General features: G+C 38.1%; 1 protein-coding gene across 1 annotated transcript in view; it reads right to left on the reverse strand.

Moving 5' to 3' along the window:
• The window catches only part of LOC150076515 (carboxypeptidase D-like), a 118,542-nt gene extending 113,617 nt beyond the window's left edge, over positions 1-4,925 (reverse strand). The window contains exon 1 of the mRNA XM_090387788.1: positions 4,834-4,925. Coding sequence (XP_090243914.1) covers positions 4,834-4,857 — 24 coding nt within the window. The 5' untranslated portion in view covers positions 4,858-4,925. The remainder of the gene's footprint in view (positions 1-4,833) is intronic.
• Between the last annotated feature and the right edge of the window lie 7,007 nt (positions 4,926-11,932).

An 11,932-nucleotide genomic window follows, 5' to 3' on the forward strand; every position in this document is an offset into this window, starting at 1 on the left:
ATTTACAATAGGTAAGGTCAGTCACTAATCTAGATAAGGGTACTTTGGACAAAATACTTAAAAGTAAAGCCCTTAAGGGGGGGGGGGAATAAAACTGGAGAATGCCTTAGCAGCCTAGCCTACTTTCCACAGTTTAGTAGAGGCAGTACAGCGTACCTTTGTAGACAACAGCAGTCATCGATGCCAAAACAGTATTTTGGAATTCTTGAAAAAAATCAGTCGTTGCAACGTCATTTTCAATTTTCATAGAATTTTAGGAATTACTATAAGTTTAAGCAGTAGCTGAATAGATGACTGCCACAGTTAACGCAATGGCGACTATAAAGACGCATAGTACCTTCTTCGAAAAATAACTTGAGCATTTAAGCTCAATAAAGCTTTTTAAATTTATATTTAATTATGGATATTAATAAAAGAAAAACGTACTTTTTACTATTTAATTTTTCTGTATAGTACTTCCAGGATTATTGTAAATAAGTCACAAATGATCTTTTTATTAGGTCAGCCAGTGCTAATATGTTAGGACTAATGGGCACTTACTGCCCTCCAGAGAATGAAGAATTTAATTGCGTATGGGGGGGTGGGGAAAGCGTAAAGTCATGCTTTTTATTAAAGTTTACTAAAAGTGACCAGCCTATTTCCTTAGTCGCATATTGCCCAGGTTCTTTGGTTGTCGTATGCGCATCAGCAAAAATTTCCTCGCGACATTCCCTTAAAAATTCCCCCCGATATTGGAGAACAATAAATGTCTGTATGTAAAAAACAATAGACACAATTGCCGATTAAAAAATTATTTTGCTACTTATTGTGACTGCCAAATTCTATGCTGAAACGAGAACGGCCGAGTCGGAGAGATTATTTGATGACCCACTGCTCCTACTGTCAACCCGATAGTACAGTAACTGTGGCTTCGCTGTAACCTGTCATTTTATGATGGATCACAAGGACTTTCTCATTCGACATCGAATTATATGTATTCAAAATCTTCCCGTCACATGACGAGTTTAGCACTGATTTTTCCTCTTCATTTCATGACTGGTTTACTCAGTAGTTATTCAAAACACGTCCTGTATTTCGTCGTAAGATCAAGTGAATTTGAAGATTTGATTAAGGCGTCAACTGCAGACATTGTAGGTGGTACTCAGGCATAAAGGATTCACAATTTGAATTATATGGGGAGTATACAGAGGAAGGGTGGGGGTTATGCGCTTAATTAAGAATAATATTAAATCTAAGGCAGTGAACATGCATGGCCAGTGCAATGTTCAGTCAGTTTTGGGTGACATAAGCATTGCAAAAACAAAAATGAGAGTAGGAGTGTGTTATAGACCTAATGACTCTGATGAGTACAATGAACTGTACAGAGAAAGAGCGTGGGCCAGTAAATCAGAATGTCTTATAATGGAGGATTTTAACTTCCCAGATATTGAATGGAAGTTGTGGATTGGCAAAACTTTTATAGATTTATTGGATGACTGTTTTCCACTGCAGCATGTCAGAGAGGCAACAAGAGGAATCAATAATTTTGATCTGGTTATCAGCGGAGATTCTACATGCATTAAGAATCTGCAGGTAAAAGATCTACTACATCCCCTGGCATTTAATGCCGTGAAGGGAATTTTTCTCTTCAATGTAACACTTTTTTTATTTATTTTGATAGGAAATATAAAGATTTATTTAAGTGGCAGTGATCACAGTGTACTGATGTGCGATTTACTTAAAGACACTGCTACTGTCAAGGGTAAAGGCTTTTGTAATTGTGACTACAGTGGTCTCAGACAGTTTAAATTCTGTACAGTGGGATCAACTGATGATGTTACCAACAGCAAATTCTAAATGGGAAGTAATCATAGAGGCTACTAGGCTTTTCATGCCAACGAAGAAATACCGTTCAAGGCTTAGATCGAAATGGATGTCAGGTGAACTAATGAGATTCGTGGCAGGGAAGAAAAGTGCATGGGATGCATATAAATTATCGGGCGATACAGAAGCCTATGATAGATATAAATAAGTCGGTAATCAAGTCACGAAGGAGATTAGGCAAGCTAAGGCAGATTATGAGAAGTCTCTGACAGAGAATGCAAAGAAAAGCAGCAAAGGCTTTATGTTTATATTAAGAGTAGAAGGAAGTCGGATCACACTGGGCTACTTAACCATCAGTAGTTAACCTATATGTCAATGGGTTAACTGTTGATGACCCTACTCAGGTTGCTGACAAATTGAATAGGTATTTTGCATCTACATTCACACATTAGGAATTCTTTATGGGTGGGGATGTCAGAAGTTTATCAAACTCCAACGGCAAGCTAAATGACTTTGTGGTAACTAAAAAGAAAGTGGAAGAGGAGTTGTTGAATGAAGCTAAACATAAAAAAGGCACCTGAGGTGGATGAGATCTATCCAATCATATTAGTAGAGGTAGCGAATGAGGTAAGTATGCCTTTAGCCATAATTATGAAAGCATTCTTGGATTCAGGGAAGGACCCTATAGACTGGAGATGTGGGAATGTATTCCCAGTTCAAGGGGGATCAAAAGGTGACATAAGTAATTACAGACCTGTTAGCTTAACATCTGTTCCAGGAAAAATAATTGAGTCACCGGTTAAAGAAGTAATGCAGGACCATCTGGATAGAGATGCAATTATACTGCAGTCACGACATGGATTTGTTAAGGGGCAATCTTGTCTAACCAATCTGAGAGGTTACTATGACGCAGTTACAGGATGCAAAAAAATAATTTTGTTATCATATACTTGTATTTCATGAAAAAGTATGATACTGTTGCACTAACAGACTGCTGTATAAACTAAAGCAATGTGGCATTAAGGGCAAGTTACTGCTATTGATAAAGGGACATAACTACTGTCGAGGGTAAAGGCTTTTTTTCTCTCGTAAGGGTGGCTACAGGTCTCGGATACTTTTTAAATTCTTTACAGTGGGATCAATTGATGATGTTACTACTAACAACAAATTCTAAATGGGAAGCATTCAGGGTGGTAATTGTAAATGCTCCTAGGCTTTTCATACTGACTAAGAAATACTATTCAAGGTATAGACTTGAACAATATTTCTTTGTTGGTATGAAATGGTAATAGAAGGTTAAAGCTTCAGTTGCCATTTCTCAGCTCAACTGAGGGAAGTCCCATAGGGACCTCCCCTGAATCAAAAAAATGCTCTCAGAATTAAGGGTAAAGGGTTTTCCTGCCTCTTTTCTTGCCTTCTTTAATATAATTGGATAGATTCCATCGACACTGGTGCCTTTTTTATATTTAGCTTCAAAAGTTTCTCTTCCACTTTCCTCTCTGTTATCACAAAATAATTTATCTCCCTTTAGAGTTTGATAAACTACTTCTGGCATCCACTTCCCCATAGAATTTCTCATGTGTGATGTAAAATGTCCATTCTATTGGTGAGCAACCTGAGCAGGATCATCAACAATCGAACCATGGATATCAAGTGAACCAATATGATTCAAACCCTTCCTTATAGTGTTTATACAAATAAAGAAGTCTTTGCTGCTTTTCTTTGCATTCTTTGCGGGAAACTTCTTGTAATATACCTTAGTTTGCCAGACCTCCTTTGTGACTTGATTACAGACTAGTTTATATCTAATACTAATTCTGAATCAATTTAGAGTTGATAAGTTATAAGCAAAATTATACAATATTTTCTCTTTGTGTTGTAGACTCTTTTTGTACTTGGTGATTACGTTTGTGAAATGATTATTAATTCATTTCAGCAGGTGTCAAGCAGTGTCAATGTATGATTGTCATACGTGCGGAGATGAGCTCAACGAATCTGTGGCTGAAAGCCATAGGGCGACACTTTGCATAGAAATCTTTGAGCTTCTCAACTTTCCGAAGATGTCCGCTTGGAACATCCCATTCAAGTGGAATGCCATTGGCCATGCCAAAATTTAGCTCTGATCAGAGAAACTGCATATTTTGATAAGAGATCTCAAAACAGTCTGGTGGTGGTGGTACTGTCCTAAAAACCAAGCTCATAGTTGCTACTAAAAGTGCTGAAATGGATGCGAAATCATGCTAAAAACAGCTGACCACTGAAAGAGTGTAATGTTCCCTAACATTTTGGTGGCAGTAACTTCTGTCGAGTTTTGAAACAGAGTAGACTTCGCAGTGCAGATTTGAACTCTGGTGACAATTGGTTGTTGGTTTATCTAAAAGACTACATCAAGAAACGTTATCCAAACAGAGATAATGAATGTGGCCCGAGTTTATCTTTCCTCCACTGTTTTTAATATCATTACTCGAATTGGAACTGTTATTGATTCTGAGGGAATAATATTAAGCAATATTTGTAGCTATGTGAATTGAGGTACCGAAATAAACCTTGGTTATCACGTTTTCTTGCATAAAGATTGCAATTTTTTTTTAAATTGGTGAAAACTAGGCTGCCCTAGCCGAGTTGTTAATCCAAAGGATATATGAGTACATGCGTTTCAGTTGACTGGTTCAATGACTGCTAAATAAGTTTTTTCTCTCCATCTTGTGAACGTCTATGACTGTTTCTGTTTATACTTCGGGAAGAGTATAAACAGAAAATTCATTTAATTTAGTTTCGTTTGCAATAAATAAGCGAAGTAGTTTGAATATTAGAGTGAATTTAGGGTGAATTGCTGAGTATTTGAATAAGAATAGATTATTATTCTAATATCAAAAGTTTGTCTAAACGTTTCCCTGAAAGGTGATAAAACATTACTAAACGTTAACTATACTTAAAACGCTCCACGTATTAAAACGTGGAGTTATCTACCAAAGGCACGGCAGCATTAACCCGCGCCAGCTTTCTAAGGGAACACAAAGCCTGACTTACCTCATACATTCCCGAGCGTTTCATATTCAGTTTCCCCTCGGAGCAGAGCGACACACTCCTTGGCTGTGCGCGAGACTGTACGGCTGTGAAATGTGAACAGGTAAAAGTCCAGATACCTTCATGGTCTCTGAGCCAGATATAGGTCAGGGTGTAGGTCTTTTCCCGCCAGTGGATGCCGTTTAGTGGGTCAACGGGAAAGATGAACTGCCGCAACAGCTGAGGAGTTTTACACACGCACGCACTGAGAATCGAGCGAACAAAAAAAGAAAATTCATTCTGCCCGAGGGGGAAAGCTAGGTCATCGACTGGAACCGGTTCGATCTTTCTTTGTGCACGCTGTAAGGTTTACGGAAGCAAGAGTTGACATCACATTCTCTTTGTAACCAAATTGGAATCCTTTTCGCTCTCGGTTACTTTAAATCGGAGATTAAGTTAGTGATCTTGATGTTAACAAGAATTTGAGATATGATTTTCTTCAGATTTTGAATGAATTTATTAGCATCAAAGCTTAGGAATTATTTATCGTGAAGACCTAACAGTGTTTGCGACATTTACATTTATTCTTAAATTATCAACCTTAAGTTACTAATAATAATGTTGTTGTTCTGTACTCGTAGTTAGACTCTTCAGATCAAATATTGCACTATCAAATACGTTAAGAAGTCACATTCGCGACTACGCGCATGTTTTGTAAGCGATATACTAATGGAAATGGGACTCGATTAGTGCAACTTCAGCAGGTAGAGTCATGGTCCTGAGACAGATAAATGCAAGTCATTGGGGAAACAAAGAAACAATTGAATCTCAAAATCTCAGTGTCCCATGACCATTTTGAATACGGGAAACTGAAAGGATGGTCTCTTAATAAGCGTCTTGTATGCGCATGAACGAAGATATATACTTAAATTATTTTCTATTTACCTCGTTCATGTGTGTAAAAGAATGGTTTTCCGTTATCTGCTCATACCATAACAAATCGAGAGGAAAGAAATTTTATCTGATATAAATAAATAGTACATCGCACTTAACGTCTCCAAAGGTCCAAAAAGGAGCAGTTGGTGCAAAATATTCGAAGCTAAGACTTAAACATTTCTGCTCCCTGAACATTTATCATCATGGTTTAGCGGCCCCCATAAGGAACCCCAAAAGCAAACCAAGTAATCTTCAAAATACTATTATACAGTCGTACCCAGCAAAAATAATTTGGTTCCACCTGGTTGGGGAAGCTTTTGTTTATCCTTCCGGTCTAAAAAGCGACCATCGGCCACATTTAAGTAATGACTTGTTAAACACACAAGATAACATTGCTGAGTATGATGGTTAGAAACCTCTAAGTACCAGAAGTTAACGGGAAACAGCTGGGCATTAAAATATAAAATAAAATAGTTATGTGATTTAGAATACTCAAGGAATATGGTTAATACTGGTGAACATATTTTTTCCCTCCAATTTCTTAGTTGCTTAATATTACAATAATTATAAATACTAATTTATTTAATTGTGTGATTTCGATAAATACGCGAGTGGATGTAATACTTCAAAATAAGATCACTCCCCGTATTTTTTTAATAATGATTGCTGTTCACAAATTTAGTCTTGTCATTATCCTTTGGAGCCTTTAAGTTCATTCATTTTATTTTTTGACTTCACAAATCGGGTTAGCTGGTGTAATGACAAACTCTGTTGTCACAAAAAAGCACAGACTTTTAAGTTCTTGACTCTATGCATAAATAAAAATTGACGCATTTGCATTTCAAGAATTTTTAATTCATTCGTTATTCCATTCGCCTGGAATGCTGCCAACCAAGAGGCATGTGGTACGTAGTTCCCTGGATGGATGGATGGATGGATGGAATGACAGGTAACGTGTTCGTTTCCCTTTTTCAATCCGGTTCCCTGCGAACGACTGGACTCCTTTACATGAGAAAAGGTAAGATAAAGGAGTGCAGTTGTCGCCATAACCTGTCAATATCGCTGACAGCGAAGGAGAAGCATGCTGCGTGATTGAGAGCATTCTAGGTCACTGAACGAACGGCGCATTTCATGACAGAACACGAGCTTTAACGGTCGCTATATCTTCGAAAGAAGTGCTTATATCGGGCTCTCATTGCAACTTATCTGCTCACAATTATTGTCTAGGTTCATGAGAAATCCCAATCTTTTTAATCCTTAAGCCCGTATTGTTTTAAGCGTTAATGAAACTTTCTGATCGTTTTGATACTCCGGGACGACCACACGATCATCCTGGAGTATCAAAACGATCAGAAGATGTCGAATTGACCATTAGGCTCGCTTCTTAATAATTAAATTTGAATCTATATCAAATAAAACAGCGATAGAACCTTACTTTATAAAATAAAACTGTTTCATTAGAAAAAAAACAAAAAAAAAGTCAAAAATGTAAAACTTGTGCCAAAATATTAAAAACAAATTGTCCCTTCTCAAAAGGGGTGTTTGTTTGTTTGTTTTATCTTTAACTGACACTACAAGGTTTTAATATTTTTATCTGCGTTCAGTATCAGAAAAACTGACTCACCAGGTCCGGTCTTTGGGCAAGGCGAGCAAGATCTTAATTCCCCGCACCCTAGTTGACAAAAAAGAAATGGAAATGCAGCTTCAGGGACAGAAATCCGAATTCTAAATGCGAAGATAATTATTAAATTACTTTGCAATAATACGACCCTTCGCGGCCAGGGATTTTGTAAGGGAAACTTGTATGTATTGTAAGGGAAACGCATTGTCACCATTCTGTGCTCCATGACTTGTTTACAAACACATTTCTCTCAAAATTCTCCTTACTGTTCCTGCCACTGTTACATCTAGGAGAAAGAACTCCTTTCGAAACCAAATCTTACAAAAATTTACATGCGGTCAGCGATGCTTCGTGAATTAACTTAGATACTTTGTTGATTAAAAATGGCGTTGTTAGCGAAAGGGCCTGTAGCAAGTTTTTTTTTTTTTTTTTTTTTTATGTGAACCCCAAACACGAGAGGTATTAGAACCTATAGTACTTAGTACCGTGCTTGGGTTGGAGATTGAGAAGACGAAAGAAGATATTTGTTGACATTGGACTCTTGAACTTCTGTAGATTGTAATTTTCAGGAAATACGTATGAAGGAAGGTTGTTCCAGAAAACGACAGTTGAATGAATAAACGAGGAAGATGAAAAGTTGGTTCTGTGGGTTTGAAGTTGGACAGTAAATGGATGTTGGCTGGTGGCGGCACGTGTTCGGACTGTTTTGAAAGAGAGAGCGGGAATTATAGAAGCTAATTCAGAAGAACAGTGCCCATGGAAGTATCTGTAGAAGAGGCATGCAGCAGAAACAGTGCGTCTATGAGAAAGCGAGTGGAGAGTATCTGTTAGAGATGAATCATTAATTAACCTAACTGCCCTCTTCTGAATGGAATCACGAAGCCTGAGAGAGGTTTTGGGGGCACAACCCCAGATGTGGGAACAATATTCCATGGCAGGGCGGATTTGCGATTTATACAGAGTGAGCAGCTGTTTGGAACAAAAGTAACGCCGAGAGCGAAAGAGAAAACCAAGTTTTTTAGATGCAGAGGAAGCAATATTTGTAATGTGCTTGTGCTAAGAGAGATTAGAAGTCAGGGTAATCCCCAAAAGAGATATATCCTTTTGCCTAGAAATCGGAGTGTCACTAAAGATAAGCATAGGAGCAGAAGAATCCTTTTTGCGAGATATAAGACAAGACTGAGTTTTAGAAGGGTTGAAATCAACTAAGTTGTCTTTGCCCCACTGGAGAATTACCTGAAGATCGGCATTTAAGGAATTGGTAGCAGATTTTCGAGAAGTTGAAGCTGATTGAGCAGGACAAGGTTTCTCAAAATGGAAAGTTGAATGCAATGTGCTATCATCGGCAAAACTATGGATAGGATTTCCAGTCAATGGAAGAAGGTCATTGATATACAAGAGGAAAAGAGTGGGGGAAAGAACTGAACCTTGGGGGGCACCGGCATTAGTGGAGAAGTTAGAAGACAGAGAGCCATCAACCATCACCCTCAGTGACCGATCAGAGAGAAAACAGAATAACCAATTCCTAAAAACAGTTGGCAAACCATAATATGGAAGCTTGTTTAGAAGACCTTTATGCCAAACACGATCAAAAGCCTTTGAGATGTCAAGAGCAACTGCTTGTGTTTCACCGAACCTTTCCATTGAATTAGTCCACAAATGGGTAACATAAGCCAGAATATCACCAGTGGATCGACACTGACGGAATCGATACTGGTGATCGTTGATCAGACGGAAGGTTTCTAGGTAGTTTAAGAGTTGGCGGTTAATTGATTTCTCTATTACTTTACAAAGAGTAGAAGTAATTGCAATGGGAGGGATTTGTCACCCTTTTTAGGAACTGGCTGGATATGAGCAAATTTCCAAGCAGAAGGAAAAACACCTTTGGAATAAGAAAGTAAAAAAAGGCGGCAAAGAATAGGAGTAAGTTCAGGAGCACAGGTTTTGAGAACAAGTGGAGAAATACCATCAGGACCTGGATCTTTCTTAGCATCGAGATTCATCAAAATCCTTCTGATATCCTTTTGACGGAAGACCACAGGAGGCATTGAATGGAGTGTGTTGGGAATGGTGGGAGGTGTTTTACCAAGATCATTAATACATGAGCTGGAAGAAAAATGGGATGCTAGCAGGTCAGCTTTATCCTTGGCTGAAGTGACAACAGAACCATCTGGTTTGGACAGAGGTGGGAGCAGAGATGGGCAAAAGTTGCGGCCAACAGCTTTGGCAAGAGACCAGAATGCTCGGCTACCATTAGGGCAAGAAGCAAGTTTTCTGCTCTTAGCCTGTTCAAACTCTAGTTTGGACTGATTAATAACTGCTTTACAATTGTTGCGAGCTTTGGTGTAGGCAGAAAATGAAACTGAAGAATTAGAGACAAGCCAATTACGATATGCAACATTCTTCTCTTGGACAGCCTTAGCACATTTATTGGAAAACCAAGGTTTAGATAAAGGACGAGATTTTAAAGTGAGTGTGGGATAAAGGATTCCATTCCTGCAAGAATAATTTCGCTGACACGATCTGAGCAAACGTTGACATCAGAACTTTTGAAACAGTAGTCTGACCAAGGAAAAGATGAAAAGAAGTCTCGCGGGTCATCCCATTTTGCATTCTTGTAATGCCAAACAACACGAGGTTGGGAATAGCCATGAGATAAAGGTTCCATTGGAGAAGAGACAATCACCAAGTTTTAGTCGATTTTGCACTAAGATTTGTTTAAAAATTATTTGCCTAGAATATCAACTGTATACAATTTTATATTTTCCATTTTTAAGTTTAATTCTGCTGTGACCTTACAGTACTCCTGAAAATTCTGTTTTCGCTCATTTCAAACGAAATTTTAGCAAAAAAAAAAAAAAAAAAACGAAGAAAATAATCCTCCATTCAAAGTTTACAGGTTGGTGCGGGGGGGGGGGAATTATACCCAGCTGAGGGTTCCGTTGTAAGCGTGCTGCCTGTGGCTCCTCAGACTGTAAAGTTAATTCCATACCCCACGCTAAAAGGGTAGAGGTTTATCTGAACTTTGGTAGACAAATTGGTAAGTGTAAATACAAGAAATGATAGACGCCAGAAGAAAAGATCTTTTGTTCTGGTGGTGTCGTCGTGATCATTCAGAAAACCAGACTACATCAGTAACTGTTCTGGCAGCAATGCAAGGGTTATGAATCTTGGCACTGAGTAAAACATTGCCCCGCCGAATGTCTCTCCATTTTTCTGCAATTTGTTTCGTACTCCGACTCAGTCACCTCACACCTGTGTGTAATATCAGATCTGGTTCATTTTCATTGAGTTGCAGTTTCAAAAGTCTCCTTTGAAGAGATTGTCCTCTGATGGAATTCACGATTTCGAAAGCGATGTCCATAACACTTTTAGTATTTAATCTTTTGCTGGCTAACATTTCTTGGTGGATGATACAGTGGTAACTCAAAATATCTGGGAATTCATCATCCTTTTGGCACAATGCGATGAATCCGTGAAGATGCCCCATCATTGCTTCACGGATTCATCGCATTGTGCCAAAAGGATGATGAATTCCCAGATATTTTGAGTTACCACTGTATCATCCACCAAGAAATGTTAGCCAGCAAAAGATTAAATACTAAAAGTGTTATGGACATCGCTTTCGAAATCGTGAATTCCATCAGAGGACAATCTCTTCAAAGGAGACTTTTGAAACTGCAACTCAATGAAAATGAACCAGATCTGATATTACACACAGGTGTGAGGTGACTGAGTCGGAGTACGAAACAAATTGCAGAAAAATGGAGAGACATTCGGCGGGGCAATGTTTTACTCAGTGCCAAGATTCATAACCCTTGCATTGCTGCCAGAACAGTTACTGATGTAGTCTGGTTTTCTGAATGATCACGACGACACCACCAGAACAAAAGATCTTTTCTTCTGGCGTCTATCATTTCAATGCGTCGCGTCACAGTATTTCGAGATAATTGCAGATCTTGAAGAGCACTTTTAATTTCATTTTTGTTCTTAAAATTTTCATAAAGAGAATCTGTTATTTCTAAAAATGCGTCTTTGATGAATTGACCATCAGAAAATGGTTTGTATTTTTTGCAAGAAGATGACCCACTTTAAATGATGGTACAGTTACTGCTTTAGATTGTAAATTAGTTGTCACGAAGAAATTTTGTTGTGCGAATAATCTGCATTTAAGTTCTTTTAATTTGTTTTTTTCTAAGGTCACTATTAGGCAGAAAATCCGATTGGTATTTATCATGGAGTACGTTGAAGTGCCTTTCTAAATTTCCTTTTTTGGGTATAGCCACGGAAACATTGCAAATCGAACAACATTTTTCTTTTATCATTACAAAAAAGTATTCTAGTTCCCACTCTTGATGAAAATACGTTTTCCTCTTTTTCGTAGTATTCATTTTAAATCAAATCAATGTTATAAGTACTGTCCAGTTATTAATATTAAGTAAGCTAAATAAGAATTACCCACTTACTATGCTCTCCCCAACGAACTACGTGAATTTTCACTAGACAAGCTGCGCGGCGACAAGACTAGTCACGTGGTTCAACTTATTGGTGATAATCGTATGCAGT

This window comes from Mastigoproctus giganteus, chromosome 13 (genome assembly GCF_048544385.1).
Source record: "Mastigoproctus giganteus isolate SK-2022 chromosome 13, ASM4854438v1, whole genome shotgun sequence".
Lineage (NCBI taxonomy): Eukaryota > Metazoa > Arthropoda > Arachnida > Uropygi > Thelyphonidae > Mastigoproctus > Mastigoproctus giganteus.